We start from the raw sequence: 19,778 nt of genomic DNA, 5'->3' as shown, positions 1-19,778 counted from the left end.
TATGGAACATTTGGAAGGAATGCAGCTCTTATCTTTAAGCATGTACATTACATAAAAAGGGGTTATCCATAATTCATTTGAATTATTGTCTCTGCCTTTAGAATACCTATTTTAATAGAGAGATGAGGCTGATTTTCACTTCACATATTTTACATATATATATATATATATATATATATATATATATATATACAATATATATATATGTAAATAAAATCAGGTCAGAGCCAACATCCTAGAACTGGAAATAACACTCGCCATGGTGAGTCCTTTGGATTCCTTGCACTTGGCAAAATGACAGGCAAGATTTCTCTTCCTGCTCTTTGTGGGACACAAGTTCTTATTGCTCCTTGAAATGAGTTTTCTTAAGTAGCTTAAATGTCTTTTCTGAAATTTTATTTGCTATTAATTTCTGTTACATGTGAGGATATTTCCTAAACAAGACTAAAACATCTTAGCCACTTCACAATTTCCAAATTAGGGGATTTCAAATTGATGAAGATTTACTATATTTTTCATAACCTCTGCTATGACAAGTTCCCTAAATTTAGTTTTTGAAAACATACTTGCCAGAACATTACAGGCTAATCTTAGCAAACATAACCTTTGTAGTCGCTCAATTTTATTTCCTTTGCCATACTTACTTATTACAAGGCATGGACTAAAAGGCTGCAGTTACCTTCTGAATGACTCAGGAGCATATGCCACCACAGTAACACAGAGCTTAATGGCTTCACTTATAGAGAAAGTCAGGTCTTCGTTTCCATAGCAGAAATCTGAAGGGACAGAAGGGCAAGGCACACAATCAGAGTGGATTCCACCAGGGATAAAGAAGAATTTATCACTCCTAACACTTTCTTTCCAGTTATATTTTGTAGGCATTTCCTTGTTAGACTTTATTCCTAAACTGTGAACACTTAATATCCTCATCTAAAGGGACTAAAAATTCTGTTCTATTTTTGAATAATCAGATGACAAATAAAAGTGCTTTTTTTTGGTAGTTTAAAAAAACTCATCTAATAGAAGGATATTTGGATGCTCTAAGGTAAGACATGAGACTTCATCTTTGAATACCTCTAATTGTAGACATTCCATGATAATAAAAGCCTGTCTTAAAGGGTTATTCACTTAGAATTGCCCAGGAAAACCCAATTTTCTGAAAACTACAGTGGTCTATTGAGGCCCCCTTTTAATACAATTTTCATGGCAGAGAATCCTTTACATTTTAAGATTTACAAGAAATTTAAGAAAAACAGGAGATAGGAAAATGTACTCATTTAATTTATACCACCCTTCCACTTATTTTTGCTATTTTGATTTAGCTCAAAATATTCAGTATAAGGTCGTTTAAAAAAAGAAAGATTACAAAAAGAAAAAGAATGCCAAGGCAAGTTTTGCTTTTACCTAATGACTTAAGAGGCTTCTCAGCTTTGACCAGCTCTAAGATGTCTAGGATGTCCGTGGTCTCCCCCTCCAGCGACTGCAGCAAGTCAAACAGGCACTGAGCTGACACGCCTTTGCTGGACCCAGTATTGGCAGCATCCTGTACAAAGAAAAGCCATTTTAGGCCATCATTAAAAAGTTTACAAATAACAAATTCTGGACAGGGTGTGGAGAAAAGGGAACCCTCATACCCTGTTGGTGGGAATGTAAGTTGGTGCAGCCACTGTGAAAAACAGAATGGAGGTTCCTAAAAAAAACTAAAAATAGAGTTGCCATATGATACAGCAATCCCACTCGTGGGCATATACCCAGAGAAAACTCTAATTCAAAATGACACATGCACCCATATGTTCATAGCATCACTATTCACAGTAGCCAAAACAGGGAAACAACCTAAATGTCCATGGACAGATGAACGGATAAAGAAGATGTGGTACCTATATACAATGGAATCCTACTCAGCCATAAAAATAATGAAATAATGCCATTTGCAGCAACATGGATGGACCTAGAGATTATCATACTAATTGAAGTTAGAAAGAGAAAGACAAATACCATATGATATCACTTATATGTGGAATCTAAAATATGACACAAATGAACTTACCTATGAAATAGACTCACAGACACAGAACAGAATTGTGGTTGCCAACGAGGGTGAAGGGGGATGGACTGGGAGTTTGGGATTAGCAGATGCAAACTATTATATATAGAATGGATAAACAACAAGGTCCTACTGTATAGCATAGGGAACTATATTCAATATCCTGTGATAAACCATAATGGAAAAGAATATAAAAAAGATGTATATATATATGTGTATAACTGAATCATTTTGCTGTACAGCAGAAATTAACACAACATTGTAAATCAACTATACTTCAATTAAAAACAAAAGAAAAGCCATTTTAGTTTATTAATTCCTACATCAGTACTAATATGGTTTGATCAGAAATACAAGTTTCATAAATACTGCCATTGATAACAATATCTAGGCAGTATTCAGCTTACAGAATTCTGCATCCAACCATGCTACTGTATGGAGTGAACACCTGAGTTTTAAGGGATCTATTAAATGCTAATCTAGTACAAAAGAGATATTTGTGGAAACTCATAAAAATACAGCAACATGTGAACTGCCAGTAAAGTTCATGCCTATGTTTTCTCTGGTCTATGATAATGGGACTCAGCATTCCCCCGCAAATTTCCATAATGGATTGGTTGACTACATCAAATATGTTTGAGAAACAGATGAACTTTTTGACAACCCTGGGAATTTTACAGGTCTTAGTTGATAATCTGTCTCCAGAATGGAGATACTTACCGTCTCAAATCTCTGTAAAATGACTTTGATTCATTCATTAAAACAACAAATCCTCCTGGGCATATATCCAGAGAAAACTCTAATTCAAAAAGATACATGCACCCCAATGTTCATTGCAGCACTATTTACAATAGCCAGGACATGGAAGCAACCTAAATGTCCATCGACAAAGGAATGAATAAAGAAGATGTGGTATATATATACAATGGAATATTACTCAGCCATAAAAAGAATGAAACAATGCCATTTGCAGCAACATGGATGGACCTAGAGATTATCATACTAAGTGAAGTAAGTCAGAAAGAGAAAAACAAATATCATATATTAATGCATATATGTGGAATCTAGAAAAACAGTATAGATGATCTTATTTGCAAAGCAGAAATAGAGACATAGACGTAGAGAACAAATGTATGGATACCAAGGGGGAAGGGGTGGTGGTGGGATGACTTGGGAGATTGGGATTGGCATATATACACTACTACGTATAAAATAGATAACTAATGAGAATCTACTATATAGCACAGGGAACTCTACTCAATGCTCTGTGGTGGCCTAAATGGGAAGGAAATCCAAAAAAGAGGGGATATATGTATACATATAGCTGATTCACTTTGCTCTACAACAGAAACTAACACAACATTGTAAAGCAACTATACTCCAATAAAAATTAATTAAAAAAAAAAACCTCATTAAATTCCTACTATGTGCCAGGCACCATTTTGTGCACTGCAGTTACAGCAAAATAAAAACAAAAACAAACAAAACAACAACTAAAAACAAACAAAACAACAACTAAAAACAAGCAAAAGGCAAGCAAAAACCAGACAAATGTCTCGTTTTAACGGAGCTCAAATTCTATTGTGGGGTGTGGTAAAGATACATATTAGTGAAACAAATACATATATTACATGTGATATGATATAAATGCTCTGCAGAAAAATAAAAATAAAGCAGGGTAAGTGCTAGAGAGTGAGAGAAAAAAATGAGAATCCGGAACTCTTCCTTTTATCATTTTCCATTTTCCATCCTTTCATTAACTGAGTATAAAAATCCAGAGAGTTGATCTATTTACATCCTAGGGGCCGAAATAAGGGTTGAAGAGAAACGTTGAAGAGAGAAGATTTTCTTGTTGAAAGAGAAATAATTTTTGGTATTTATATTCCATTGCTTGAATAAAGAGAGCTGAGAGACTGATTATACAAATGCACAATGACCAGGCCATACATAAATATAGAACTGATCTACTATCTGTAGTAACCAGCCCAGGAATCCCTTGCTGTAGTAAGCTCTGAATAAACAGACTTTGCTTTCCTCGTTGGGTTGGTCTTTATTTCCACAGAGCTTACTCACAGGAAACTCCAGGAGAGGGGCCACACTTGCAAACAGCTGGAGCACAAAGGGCTTCCGGTGTAGAATGTAGAACTGATGGCAGGCGAATTCAATGGCTTGACGCAACTGGGGATTGCTTTCATAGTCAGAGTACACCTATGGAAAAATGTCACCATATTCAGAAAATTCCTTAACAGCCTACTAGAGTTGTGTTTGCTTTTAAAACTCATAGCCATGGGAAGCATGGACGGAAATGACTAACTTCATAAACTGATGGAGGGGAGTGTAAAATGGTATATACCTTCTTGAGAGAGATCTGGCAATATACATAAAAATCCTAAAAATATAGATATGTTTTATATATATATATATATTTATATACTTATATATATATATTATATACTTATATATATATATGTATATTTATATTTAATCCTAAAAATATAAATATATTTTTTTCTTGGGAAGTTTGTGACTAGTGATTTATCTTAAGAAAACAGACAAATGTACAAAGATATAATATATACAATAATGACTGCTGCAAGGTTGCTTAAAATAGTAGAAAATTTGAAACAAATTATTCATAAATAGGGGTTAAGTGTATTATGTATATGCATTCAACAGAATACTATCAGTTATATTTTAAAAGATGCTATATAGTGCTACAGGGAAAACTCCCACAATATTCTTAGTGTCACATTAAAAAAGGTAGGTAACAAACTTGAATATATGGTACGATTCAACTTCTGTTTTAGAAAAAGTAGGAGAGAGTACCAAGATTTTCAAGATGTGTAAACAATGGTTATCTAGGGGGAGGATTATGGGTGATCTTTTTTTTTTTTTTAAATAATATTCTTTTTTCTTTAAACCCCACATTTGTTTATTTATTTATTTTTGGCTGTGTTAGGTCTTCGTTTCTGTGCGAGGGCTTTCTCTAGTTGTGGCAAGCGGGGGCCACTCTTCATCGCGGTGCGCGGGCCTCTCACTTTCGTGGCCTCTCTTGTTGCGGAGCACAGGCTCCAGACGTGCAGGCTCAGTAGTTGTGGCTCACTGGCCTAGTTGCTCTGCGGCATGTGGGATCTTCCCAGACCGGGGCTCGAACCCGTGTCCCCTGCATTAGCAGGCAGATTCTCAACCACTGTGCCACCAGGGAAGCCCCATGGGTGATCTTTATTTTCTTCTTTAAACTTTTCTTTATCTTTCGAATTTTATAATGAGCATTTATTGTTTTTGATAATTATTTAAAAAGTTATACAGGAAATTCCAACTATCTAAAAATAGGACAGAGTGCCCTGATGATATTAAAAATCAATTTCTTGGGCTTCCCTGGTGGCGCAGTGGTTGAGAGTCCGCCTGCTGATGCAGGGGACACGGGTTTGTACCCCGGTCCGGGAAGATCCCACATGTCGCGGAGCGGCTGGGCCCGTGAGCTGTGGCTGCTGAGCCTGCATGTCCGGAGCCTGTGCTCCACAATGGGAGAGGCAACAACAGTGAGAGGCCCGCGTACTGCAAAAAAAAAAAAAGAGAAAAAAAAGTCAATTTCTTGCCCCTGTAGTTGAGCAAATGCCACTTTACACAAACATGCATTACTTCCATAATTTTATTAAAATTTCCATAAAAATAAGAAGTAGGATGAGCCCTCAAGGCCCCTTCTGAACTTTATTCAGTACTCCTAACTGTAGCCATGTACACATTAGGCATGACTAAGTGAAAACTGTTCCTGCTACATTCACCTCCTCCAACCTTGTCATACCAAATTTAATGGCAATGAAAATCTCTATTCAGATAGAGGTTGGAGACTCTCTTGGGAGAAACATCAACTGAATGCTTGCCATACATTTGAATAATGGTTCTCAAGCTTCCTAGGGCATCAAAACCACCTGGAGGTCTTGTAAAAACACAGATTACTGGGCCCTGACTCCAGACTTTCTGATTAAGTAGCACTGGGATGGAACCCAAGAATGTGCATTTCTAACAAATCCCCAGGTGATGCTGCTGCTTCTGCTGCTGTTGCTCCAGAGATTGCACTTTGAGAACCACTGGTCCAGAAGAAATGGGAAAGCAGAGCCCAGGTCTGGGAGATCTCAGAATAGAATGGAATATTATGACCTTTTGGAAGTTTCTAGGGGGGGTTCATTTGGTGCCTTTTGAGGTCATAAAAGAAGATAATTCCATCATTAAAAGTTTTGGTACAGATCTTGTTGACCTGTTCCATGGGCAGGAGAGGACAGCCTGTGCACCTGCAGCATGGTGGGCAGAATCCACTGGTAGCCGCTGAGGGAGAAGAGGTGATTGAAGTGCACAGCGCTGTTGATGACGGTGGCCGCGTACTGCCTGAGCAGGGCACTGTCTTCTGGGTGCAGGATCAGAGCCCCGTTAAAAACGTTGAGGAAAAGCATGATTTCATCTCCCCAGGGAAACTCGCTCGGCATGCCCAGGAACATCTCCTCCAGGAGCTGGATCCACAAGCTTTTCTGAAGAGTGTCGAGGCCAAACAGCTCCTTCCCAGCTGTGAAACATGAAACAGCAGAGACAGAATTAGCCCCACGCCAATCCTGTCAGTGTGGAGGGCGATCAAACCCCAGGGCGCTGATGTTTCCAGCTCAGGGACATGAAGATCTACTGCTGATACGCTTCCCAGAGCAATATTGCAGCCATTGCTGTGACACCTCCTAGCCCTCCAAGTACTTTCTTCATCAACTCTTTGATTCAACTCTGTGGGCAAGACGGGGCAGGCAGGTGCAGTGTCTTGCTGCTGCATAAGCTGTGGCTTTGAGAAAAAATAAGCTATTAAGAAAATGGCAGGGCTGGGACTTGTTCTTGGTCTTTGAACTCATGGTCAGACTAGAGCTGTGTCTACTATTTCTCTGGAGCTTCTGGATGAAGATGTAGAGCATACGGATGCTGATTTAAGTAAACTGTCCCAGATTAATAACTGAGTAACAGAGCGTGGTTTCAAAATGGGTCTCTTCCAATTTCTCTGTCTCAGTCTCTCTCTCTCAATTTGAATAATGGTTCCCAAGCTTCCTCGGGCATCAAAACCACCTGGAGGTCTTATAAAAACACAGATTACTGGGCCCTGACTCCAGACTTTCTAATTAAGAAGGTATAATTTTAGATAGAGTAAAAGGCACAGAACATAAATGTAGAATTCAATGAATTTTGACAAAAATACCCACTCAGGTAACGAACACGCCAATCAATGTATAGACCATTTTCATCACCTGAGAAAGTTCTCTCATACCCCTTTCTGGGAAATCCATTCCCCCCAGTCCAGAGGTAACTACTGTTCTGATTTCTGTCACTGTAGATTCGTTTTGCCTCCTCTTGAATTTCATATAAATATCTGTTCTTCACTTAGTCAAGTACTCTCCTAACAATACCACACTGCTTCCTTCAATTGCTTACGATTAGCTTAGAGCAGTGGTCTCAGGATTTGGTCTTTGGCACAGAAGCACCAGCCTCACCTGGGAGCTTGTCAGAAATGCAAGTTCCCAAGCCCCATTCCAGAGCTACTGAATCAGAAACTCGGGGCTGGAGGGTGGGACCCAGCAATCTGCGTTTTATCAAGTTCTCCAGGTGATTCTTGTGCTCACTCCAGAGCTGAGAGCCACTAGCTTAGAGAACTGTCTGCCGATTAAGACAGAGATGTCCTCTAGCTGAGGACAAAAGAAGGGCAGGAGAAGAAGCCCAAGAGAGGAAATGCTTCTTTCTTGATACCTTGAGGATCACTGAAGAGTGAAAACTCCGCATCAATAGCACTTCGAGGGAATGAGGGCAGTCGGAGGAGGTCTTCCTGGAGCATGGAGACGTGGGACTGCTTGTGGGCTGTGGGGATCTTCTGGGTGAGGGAGATGAGAAACAAAACCCTCCCCACTTCCTCCAGCTTCCGAGTGAATACCTACCGGCAAAGGCAGGAGCAGATGAAAAGTAGAATTGGCAATTCTGAAATTACCAAGAGTGAAGAAACTGAAGTGAAAACCTTAATGGCAAACCGGGCTGATTAAAAATTGAAAGATGGGGGAAGTGAAATGGGAGAGAAATATTTTTTCTTTACCACACAGAAAGAGCAAACAATACTTAATTGACTCTCACTTCCTGCATCTGTCCTACAGAAGGAAGTGTTTCTTATGGAGTTTGCCAGCTAGAAGAGGAGAACAAGGCAAGCACTGTCAAGAACAGTTCAGCAGTAAATACAGCCCATTTGTTTGGATGTCATAACATAGAAGACCTTCTCCAACAGGAGCCAGTCGGTTCCAATTGCTTCTATCATTTCTACTGATGCCTTACGCTGTTTCTGGGTTTGCCTCTTAAAGACTGAAATGGGCTCCAGGAAAAACCTATCCTGGAACAAAAGCTAATAGGACCTAGATTGGTGGTCCTTTAGCCCTTAGTTTAGATGACGTGAACGTGGATCTTTTGGTCCTTCTCTTAGTGCCTTTTCTGTTGCTGATCAGTGGGCAGGGGGATGTGACTAGGAAGATGATAAGCAGTGAGCAGCTGTGGAGGAGACTTCAGAGCCAGAACCACAGGTCTGTCTATTATTATCTCCCTGAGGAAATTCGAAAGAAGTCTTAAGATCCCAACTTGGAGTAAGGGCCCCATTTTATGTTATTCTCTTAAACTGTGTTCTTAAACATGACTAAAAAAACACACTCGTGAAGTGCGGTTATTGATTATGGTTTTCATTATTTTGCTGCCAAAATCAGAGGCTGGGATAATTTGTGGGGAATTGTTTTAGGAATTGTTTATATTTAAGGTCTTACAGTTTTGCCCAACACCTCACACTTTGTGATACATTCACTATTTTCTTTCTTCTAAATGCAATTTAGGTAGTTAATACTATGTTTTTAATTACTTAAGTGGTCGGATTCTATGCCATCCCCTGAAGATATTTTTGAATAGCATCCTTGCTACATGCGGAAAAACTGAAATAATAGCGTGTTTCAACATTTTATTAAAAATAAATGAATAGAACACAAAGACCACATTAAAATTGTATCATTATTAGAATTGTGTACTACAGCTATATTTCGCTCGCAAAATAGTGAATTTCCTTAAGCTCAAAGTCTGATTTATGATGAGATGTGTAAACGCTATTCTGTTCTTCAATCTTAAATCTAAGTACAGCTGCTTGATTCTGTTTCCTCCTATTTTAAGAGAAGTCAGTAACATGTCCAAGGTCAGATCCCTGGTCAGTGGCAGAGATGGGACTGAGTCCAAATCTCTGGACCTTGGTGCAGGGCCTTTTGCAGGCACACTACATTGACCCCTTTTATTTTTTTCCAGCTAGCATAAATTTCCGGGACAACCTTCTTATAGCTACACTATGTGTACTTCCAATCCTGCTTTACAAAAATGTGGAGTGAAAATCCAAACTTAGAAACTAGTAGGTAAATAAATTAGAAGATTTCTGTTATTTATACCCCAATGGTTTCTCATAGCATTCTCCAAGTGAGTGTTTCTTAATACCTTTACATTATTCAACCAATTTATAAAACTTGGTTAACACACTATTTTGGGGAACGATCTATTGACCAAGGGCCCATCATTCTCTCTCTAGAAAGGATCATAACAGAATCTCAGGGCTGGCAACCGTTTACAGATCATCTATCCCAATGACATGACAAAATAGAATAAAACTGTGGTGGTCAGGCACCTGTTTCTGAATGAGCTCCTGTCCTTTCTCTGGATGCATATGTACAAGGTTCAGCTGTGGAGACACGGATCTCCTAAAAGGGTAGATATCCCGAACATAGGTCTGTGGTGGGATTACACAAAGACAAAAAGAGTTCCAATAATTAAACTCTGACTCTCATTTCCTCTTTCCCCAAAGGTCAGACAAACATGTTATGTATTTTCTGATGGTTTAGATTCTTACTATTTTACGCTCCCCAATTCTACAAAATCCTAGGGAAGATAAACACCCTCCTCGGGAAAGCTTCAATCTCCCCAGGCTGAGTATGCTTTCCAAAGTCCAGGATGCTCTGTCAGGAGCCAAGGAGCCAGAGGCCATTTACTAAAACCCATTCTGAAGAAGAAAAGAAAAGCCCTGTAAAGTGATGTCAGTGGTCTTCCTGAGGTTTCCTTTGTTCATTAGATCACGTTACCACAATCATGCTTAATGTAGTAGAAATCGGCACGAGAACAACGTTAACATTCCAAATAAACACGTGTACTTACAATACGGGCAACTTAAGTGTTCATCTAGATGTAATAATGATGAGTGACGAAGTGCCTTACTTATCTCCTTTAATTATTACAACGACCCTAAAGTAGCTACTATGATCACCTTCCCTTTACAGACAAGGAAACTGAAGGGTACAAAGGTAAAGTGGCCAGTCCAAAGCTAATACATCAGCAGTGAGGTGGTGTGAACCAAGCGGCCATACGCCTCACCTATAAACAGCGACGCCCCCCTGAGTGAAGCTGCCCTCCGGAAAGGCATAATGGGCTTTTGACACAGCTCTCCATGAGCGTCATCACTGCAGTCTCACCTTATTGTAGTGGATAAGGTTCCATCGTTTATCCATGAGAAAGTAATGTGTAGACTGGGATTCTGGGATATTAAAAAACTCCAGACACTCCTAGAACGACAGCAATTTTTAATAAACATTTACTGAGATCGTATTATGAGCCAAACAGTAAGCTGAAAGGTAAAAATGTCGTAAAACAAGGTAACTTCCTGTAAGGAATATATATGTATTTATATCTTACACACATTTTATATATTATGTGTGCATATATATACGTATATATATTATATACACACACATATATACGAACATTTACATGCGCACAGCTATCCAAAAAAATGACAGCATAAAGACTGATTGTGTAAGGTAGTGCAAGATAGGGGTAGGGGGTTAAGACGTGCAAACGACTATGCATAAAATAAATAAGCTACAAGGATATATTGTACAACACAGAATATAGCCAATATTTTAGAATAACTATAAATGGAATATGACCTTTAAAAATTGTGAATCACTATGCTCTATACCTGAAATGTATATAATATTATACATCAACTATATCTCAATTTAAAAAAAGCCTGATAGTGTAATACAAACTATCTGCTCTGTTCTCATAGAGCTAAAAGAGGTACAATTACAATGTAGACTTGAGTGATGAACTGTGAAGGCACAGTGGCATCTACTGGTCTCCATATCAGGAAGAAAGCATGTTTAGTAGCAACATTAAGAATAATATGAACCACAGTGATTAAGCACTTATTATCTACTATATTCTATGCTCAGTGCTTTCAATGTAGAGAACTTGTATAACCTGCGCTAATAATCGAGCACTGTTGAAAAAGAAACTGAGACTAGAGAGAGCCTGTCGTTTGACTTATTTAGATAACACTGGTTGTGGTGGAGGCTGGGTTTGAACTCACTGTCTGCCTTCATGCTATCCTACCATCCAAAGTGAGTAGGAAAATGAAGTGGCTGTTAAAGTTTGCTTCACTGGGCCTGAGAGATGCTCTGGAGATGAAGGCGTGAGGCCTGGAGGAGGCTTAACGACCCTTTCTACTGAAATAAAATACACAGGCTTGCAAAACTGAATTTCTCAGAGGTCTTTCCTGGGCCGAAAGTTTGGGCTCCAGATAAACAGGGAATCACTGCACTAGTGTACTTACTACTTTCCCTTAACAACCCTACAGGCATGAGTAACAATGGACTGCGTATCTCTTAAGGGGCGTAATTGTCATAACCATTAAAAATACTTTCTTGATTCACTTAGTTTATTCTAAGGTATATATTTTCTACCTCTCCAATCATTTCTGTCAGTGGCAAATCAAGACTGTGGATTGTTCAACTCGATGCCACAAAAAGCGTCTCTGGCATGGACTGTCACCTGACCCCTAGAGTTTGTCCCAGTGCCCTTGGCGTGCAAACCCAGGGCGGCTCCAGAACTGCCACAAGTGATGCCAGGATACTCCTAAGCAGGATTCACAGCATCTCAAGAGGAGTGTCACGTGGCTGCTGTAACTGAGAGGGAGCCAGCATGATCTTGCCTACATCCCTGTGGGGAAAATTATGCAAGGAAATAGAGGAAGTACACAAGAGTGGGGCAGATTCTAGAAGAGGTAAATAAATGCATATATTCATTTGAAGATAGAGAAAGGCAATTTAATTCAAAACTGGATGATCAGTGAAGTGGCCATAGCCATTGTGCATTAAAAACAAATCACTTCTGTCAAAAGTCATCCCTACCTTTAACAGGGCTTCAAACTGAGTATCTTCATGGACTGGTAACTGGGTTGGGATATCACACTCATTCTGTCCATGAACTACCAAGGTCTTGGTACCTACAGAAGGTAAAAATCATAATAAACCGACTTCTACTATAAGAAAGTTTATAGATAAAGCACAAATTATTAAAATATTACCAATAAGCTGATGTTTTTATTATGATTACTACTAGTGAGGGTTTAATGCGACTTGTGCATTGTACTAACTGCACTCCTTTGTTTCTAGTTAAATATATATATATATATATATATTTTTTTTTTTTTTTTGCGGTACATGGGCCTCTCACTGTTGTGGCCTCTCCCATTGTGGAGCACAGGCTCCGGACACACAGGCTCAGCAGCTATGGCTCACGGGCCTAGCCGCTCCGTGGCATGTGGGATCTTCCCAGACCGGGGCACGAACCCATGTCCCCTGCATCGGCAGGCGGACTCTCGATCACTGCGCCACCAGGGAAGCCCTAAATATATATTTTAAATATGTTTACTTATTATTTAAAAGTCATAGCTACCGTTTATGGAGTTCCCCATACTTTTAAATGGTTTTATGTGCATAATCATATTTAAATCTCATAGCAACCCTATGATATGGGTATTATTATTTTCACACTACAAATGAAGAAACAGAGAGAACTTATTCTTATAAATAAGAACTTATAAGTAACTTAGTCAAAGACACATTTATTTAGTGGAAGAGTCAGAATTCAAACCTTAAGCATTCCAACAAATAATCTATTCCTTTATTTTAAATGAGATGATGAGGTAATAATGGTTGAGAAGATACAAACAGAGCTATTAGCAAAAGCTAAACAAGTACCTGAAAGGTAGTTTAAATTTACATTTTCTGTGTTCTGCTTGGCTGGTGAGACAGTGAACATTATGATATACCTTGATTTATAATGAGTTGTTTTTAAGTGTATGCCTGACAATATGTTTCTTTGCTGTGATAAAAGCTGATCTCTTTGTTGAGTAACCTATAGACACATAAATATACCATCACCACTTACTGAATGCTTACCACGTGTCAGGTGTGGCAGCTAGTATTGTACAAACCTAAACTCATTTATTCCTCACGACTATGAAGTATGAATCATACTCCCATTGTACGTGTGAGTAAAGAAAGCTTTAAAAGTAATGTCCTTTTTCATAGCTAATATTAATTACACAGATGATAAATGGCAGTGCTCTGATTTTAACATAGGCCTCTTTGCTGCCAGAACCTGTGTTCTTATTTATATATAATTTTGTCTTTTTATTTCAGTACATGTATTCTCTCACATTTTCTTAGACATTGCGCAAGGATAAAGGCTTGGCAAAATTTCATCTCCAAGAAAGGCAAGCTATCCAAAGTGAAAAGGAATTGTACCTAGAGTTTATATCACACTGCATGTTTTTTTGTAATTTTCCTTCCTGCTTTTCCCTTTTCCAATTTTTCATAAAGCCATCTCTCAGTGAGTTTACAAAAGTCTGGGGTCCCTGCCATGCAAACAATAGTATTCTCCTTGCAGTGCCAAAAATTCATTCAAAAAGGCTCTCAGTTCAGCTGGCCCTCTGCAATAGACTTAAATAAATCTTTAACCTTGGCAGTCCTTCAAGTACTGATTCACGTGGATCTCAGTTCTGATGTCTCCCTTTTCATCTGGCAATTGCTGACTTTTAAAGGGTCTATTGTATTTCTTCAGATTGTATCCAACAAAAATTCTTTGAAGCACTCAATCCCAGGGTCAGAAAATTTTCTCATGAATGAAAGAGACTTGGTATGTAAAAGCCTTATTTATACTCCTAAAAAAGTTATGTCTTCCAAAAGCAGTACCTGGCATTGAAGCGGTCACCAGGAGCTTGACCTCACATTGCTCCTTCTTCATGGTCTGCTTCAGATCCTTGAAGAACAGGCCTTCTACGTAACCGACCACCTCCCACAGGAAAGTCAGAGTGGCTGAAATGGCATCCATCCCCCACTCGCAGGGGGTCCGCACAAAGTACATGATTAATCCTACCTATAAGTCAGAACAGGAAGTGGTCACAAAGTCACAGTAATTCTGAGCTTACATTCTCATTGCCTTGGCTTTTCATTTTCTTAATTAAATATTGTTTTTTTGACTTTGAATTCTCTGTTCAAATGCTTCTCTAACACTTTCAGTGGAAGTAAGCAGAAGAAGGGACAAGGGGAAAACTGGCCTGAACAGGTTGCCATATATTTTTATGTCATCACTAAAATACTTACTGCTATTTTTTTTTAACATCTTTACTGGAGTACAATTGCTTTACAATGTTGTGTTAGTTTCTGCTGTATAACAAAGTGAATCAGCTACATGTCTGCGTATATCCCCATATCCCCTCCCTCTTGCATCTCCCTCCCACCCTCGCTATCCCACCCCTCTAGGTGGTCACAAAGCACGGAGCTGATCTCCTTGTGTGATGCAGCTGCTTCCCACTAGCTATCTATTTTACATTTGCTAGTGTATATATGTTAATGTTCCTCTCTCACTTCATCCCAGCTTACCCTTCTCCCTCCCCATGTCCTCAAGTCAATTCTCTACATCTGGGTTTTTATTCCTGTCCTGCCCCTAGGTTCATCAGAACTATATATTTTTTTTAGATTCCATATATATGTGTTAGCATACCCTGAGAAAACCATAATTCAAAAAGAGTCATGTACCACAATGTTCATTGCAGCACATTTACAATAGCCAGGACATGGAAGCAACCTAAATGTCCATCGACAGATGAATGGATAAAGATATGGCACATATATACAATGGAATATTACTCAGCCATAAAAAGAAATGAAATTGAGTTATTTGTAGTGAGCTGGATGGACCTAGAGACTGTCATACAGAGTGAAGTAAGTCAGAAAGAGAAAAACAAATACTGTATGCTAACACACATATGTGGAATGTAAAAAAAAAACCAAAATGGTTCTGAAGAACCTAGGGGCAGGACAGGAATAAAGACACAGATGTAAAGAATGGACTTGACATGGGGAAAGGGAAGGGTAAGCTGGGATGAAGTGAGAGAGTAGCATTGACATATATACACTAGCAAATGTAAAATAGATAGCTAGTGGGAAGCAGCCACATAGCACAGGGAGATCAGCTCCGTGCTTTGTGACCACCTAGAGGGGTGGGATAGTGAGGGTGGGAGGGAGACGCAAGAGGGAGGGGATATGGGGATATATGAATATGTATAGCTGATTCACTTTGTTATAAAGCAGAAACTAACATACCATTGTAAAGCAATTATACGCCAATAAAGGTGTTAAAAGAAAAAGGAATTTTAAAAAAAACGACATATACATTTTTTCAACAGAAAACTAAAATTATGGACCGACATGAGGAAGTTCTACAATGCCAAAGGGAGACAGAGAGGAAAGAGACATTTACTGAGTGCCCACCACATGCCAAGGATTGTGCGAGGAGGGACTTCCCCATACAAACAGTGGTGAATTCAGCTGACCATGATTCACCTTCAGTCATATAATTAATGGGAACTTATTGAAAAAAAAAAATCTCCTAAAATCTTTTTCTCTTATTGTTGCTTCCTACTTGGAAATGAATATTTATAACCTACTGGAGGTGAAACTCACCAAGTAGTTGAATAGGATGTGAGAGGTCTGAGCAGGAAAGTCTCCGATATTCAGGAGAAGTTTGCGCAGCATGTACATTAGCTCATCCTGAAAGAACAACAGAATTTCTAGGTCTTATTCAGCTGCCATGCTGTAGGAAATAAAATTAACTTCTTGAAAAGCAAGGTAGGGGGATTTTTCTTACTTTTGCCCACATGTTGATTTCCCTTATGTTCAGAATTTTAATATGGTATTTGTGATACTTGTTAAATAGCATTTAAACCAACTGTAACACCGTCTCCTAGAAGCTAATACATGAAATTACTAAGCAAGAGTCAAATTTTTAAATAAAAATGCAGACTGTGTCTATAGGTCCCAGGCAAATCACAGGAAAGCTGTACATCTAGTCATCTGTTTGCTGTGGCTTCCAGGTGTGATGGAAATGTGAGGAGGATCTATCTTAAGAAACCATTAAACAAACTAGGTTTATTGAACTTCACAGTTCTGCTTCCTACGTTTCAAGTCAAAGAGATAAAGCTGGGCCAAGAGAGAATAAATGGAGGTGTTTCTAATTAACCTTCCTTTCAGAAACTTAATCTTCCAGTGAACAGGACCATAACACAGAAATGAAGAAATAATTTGTAATCATCAGGGTATTTTGCCATTGCTCAGAAAATGACTTTTATTTGGCATAATCTTCTCACAGGGTGACCTGATAAATTAGATTTTTTGATTCATGGAGAGTTTCAACATGCTCTAACAATACTACCTGCACCACATACTACCAGCCAGTCAGAATTCAGTAAACGTACCGAACACTGAAAACATTAAACTGAATTTAATCTTTGTTGAAAAGACTGAGAATCTTTCAGTATCTTAGGGTCATTACTAGCAGGGTACCATATACATACGGAGACATCAGTGAATGGAGAAATTCAAAAGAAAACAGCCAAGTTTAATTTGTTCATCATTATCATCATCCAAAGTACTTCTCGGCTATATGTCAGAGGACACCAATGTTGCATGCATGTCACTGTAAAGTCCACTGCTTGTTTTTAACCATGTTCACACACATAGCTACACAGCTACACTATAAAGAAAGAGGAATTTACTTGTCTGTTGCTGATGGTCAGTTTTTCCAGGAAATGTCGAAGAACTGTTGATGGATCTTCAATTAGACAATTCCATAAGACCTGCTGGGCCACAGCACTCACTTCAGAAGAGAAAGGAAATTGAATATTCATCTTAAATGGAGAAAAATCTATTAGATAAAGTATTCAAATAATTTACTAAACTTTAATAGGTCTCTCTCAAATTCTTGCCTTACAGAGGTTCTGTGAACTCTTTTTCTATTGAAAGGCACGTATCTGTTCTTTTTGTTGTTGTTTCTGAACATTTTAGCCTATAAGGAAAATGTGACAAAAGAGTATGGGATGCCCTTTAAATATCAGCATTGCTTTTGTTAAAAATGCATTTGTGATATACAATGGAGTATCATTTAGCCATAAAAAAGGAAATCCTCCCATTTGTGACAATACGGATGGACTTTGAGGGTGTTATGCAAAGTGAAAGAAGTCAGACAGAGAAAGAAAAATGTATGATCTCACTTACATGTGGAATCTAAGAAAAACCCAAACTCATAGATATATAGGACAGATTTGTTACCAGAGGTGGGGGGGTGGGTACTGGGGGGAGGGAAGGTGGTCAAAGTTTACAAACTTCCAGTTATAAGATAAATAAATCCAGGGGATATAATGTACAGCATGGTGACTGTTGTTAACAATACTGTATTGTATACTTGAAAGCTGTTAAGACAGTAGTTATTAAAAGCCCTCCTCAGGACTTCCCTGGTGGCACAGTGGTTAAGAATCCGCCTGCCAATGCAGGGGACAAAGGTTCGAGCCCTGCTCCGGGAAGACCCCACATGCCATGAAGCAGCTAAGCCTGAGCGCCACAGCTACTGAATTTGCACTCTAGAGCACACGGGCCACAACTACTGAGCCCGCGCACCTAGAGCTCGTGCTCCACAAGAGAAGCCACCACAATTCGATGTCTGCGCACCGCGACAAATAGCCCCCGCTCACCGCAGCTAGAGAAAGCCCACGTGCAGCCACGAAGACCCAAAGCAGCCAAAAATTAAAAAAAAAAAGTTCCCATCATAAAAAAAAATTGTAGCTATGTATGGTGATGAATGTTAACTAAACTTATTGTGGTAATCATTTTGTAATGCATACATATATCAAATGTTTATGTTGTATACCTAAAACTAGCACAATGTTATATGTCAATTACATCTTAATAAAAAAAGAATACAGTTATGAATCTTTGTTTTGGAAATTACCCTAATGTTAACAGTGGTAAGTATTTATTAAAGTCCCACTTCATTGTTTATTGTATGCAGAAATCCCTAAAGTAATTATTTGGTTTAGAAAATATGCTTTGTTTAGAATGCACATGAATTAGACATGACCTTTTATTCTTCACATGAATGTTTTAAATAATAACTCCCACAGCAAGATGACATAGTTGAGCCAGTAATAGTTAGGGTTCCCACTTCTAATGAGGGTGTCTTAGGAATAAATAATTATTCCTAATGTGAAAGAAAGTGCTACTTCTTTGGGAAAAGTGGTCAGTCTAAGGTTGCCTGAAGTGCCCAGGCTAAGAAAGCAGGTGGGTAAAAGTGAGTAGGGGGTAAGCATTAGATGATCTTCAGTTTAAATGGTTTAGTTTAGTTTTCTAAACTAGGAATATAGAGTTTAGCATAAATTTATTTTTCAGCCTATATTTAAAATAAATCATACCAATTTTTTTTGCTTCAGAAGCTAACCATCCAATTAAAATTAAAATTAAATATATAAATAAATAATTTAACAGATGTGAATATAAGCTTTAACTTTCATGTATCTTTATAAATAATTAAAATAGATGTGGGTTTTTGTTAAGTTGAAATTGGTTGCAAAACTATCTTTATAACACTATTTGTATTCTAATTGCTAAGTACGGCAGTTTAATGCTTAAAACATGAGAAATACAGAAAAAGACAAAGAGGAGAATAAGACTGATAAGCCTACCAACCACCGAAACAACTATAAACATTTTAGAGTATATTTTTTCATATATATGAAATATATATATTTACATGTATCTTTAAGTAATATATAGAAAATACGCTCTGGTGCTCACATGTTTAATTATAAATTGAACACTTTTATGTTAATATTTTTCTAATGTGCACAGAAAGCTGTCATATGGAGGTACCATGATTAACTAATTGCTTATTGTTGGACATTTAAACTCTTTTCGAATATTTGCTATTTTAAAACTATACAAGGTACAGCGTTCTCTGTAAACCTTAATTCACCCCTCATTACTGCCTTAGGAAATTGCTAGATACCAAAATCTGTGTCAAAGGGTGTACACACTTTTAAGGCTTATGGTGCATACTGTGAAACTGTTTCAGAATGCTTGCATTAAATTTTTACTGCCGTCAGCAAGGTGTGAGGATAATCTTTTCTCTGAATCTTTACCAGCTATGCATAATTTCTTTTGAAAAAATCCTTGCAATTTTTTATATGAAATGTAAGATTTCACTGTTGTTTTAAACAACAGTGTTATTTACAGATTTAATTGGCTGTTAGAGTGTGTGTTTATATCCTTTGTCCATTTCTCTACTGGGGTATAAAAATGTCATTATTGAGTTATAAAGGTTCTTTTTTAAAAAAAAAATAACATCAAGAATATTAACCTGTTATCTGTGACAAATGTAACTCATCTTTACCCCTAGTTTATCATTTCATTTTTCAATTATTTTCTTTACATACTACCTTTGGAAAGGAAATCAAGTGAGAAAGATGGCATTAATG

General features: G+C 38.1%; 1 protein-coding gene across 5 annotated transcripts in view; it reads right to left on the bottom strand.

The window, feature by feature from the left end:
* The window catches only part of UNC80 (unc-80 homolog, NALCN channel complex subunit), a 239,222-nt gene that overhangs the window by 46,845 nt on the left and 172,599 nt on the right, over positions 1 to 19,778 (bottom strand). For all 5 annotated transcript variants that reach the window (XM_079924681.1, XM_079924684.1, XM_079924682.1 and 2 more), the window contains 11 exons: positions 17,028 to 17,128; positions 15,937 to 16,023; positions 14,164 to 14,347; positions 12,316 to 12,410; positions 10,597 to 10,686; positions 9,759 to 9,860; positions 7,820 to 8,000; positions 6,340 to 6,608; positions 4,121 to 4,255; positions 1,405 to 1,543; positions 680 to 776 (listed from right to left, as the gene is read on the bottom strand). In XM_079924681.1, the coding sequence (XP_079780807.1) occupies positions 680 to 776; positions 1,405 to 1,543; positions 4,121 to 4,255; positions 6,340 to 6,608; positions 7,820 to 8,000; positions 9,759 to 9,860; positions 10,597 to 10,686; positions 12,316 to 12,410; positions 14,164 to 14,347; positions 15,937 to 16,023; positions 17,028 to 17,128 (1,480 nt within the window). The remainder of the gene's footprint in view (positions 1 to 679; positions 777 to 1,404; positions 1,544 to 4,120; positions 4,256 to 6,339; positions 6,609 to 7,819; positions 8,001 to 9,758; positions 9,861 to 10,596; positions 10,687 to 12,315; positions 12,411 to 14,163; positions 14,348 to 15,936; positions 16,024 to 17,027; positions 17,129 to 19,778) is intronic.

This window comes from Stenella coeruleoalba (assembly GCF_951394435.1).
Source record: "Stenella coeruleoalba genome assembly, chromosome: 6".
NCBI lineage: Eukaryota > Metazoa > Chordata > Mammalia > Artiodactyla > Delphinidae > Stenella > Stenella coeruleoalba.
The sequence above is the reverse complement of the archived record's forward strand: the minus strand, read 5'-3'. Positions and strand labels throughout refer to the sequence as shown.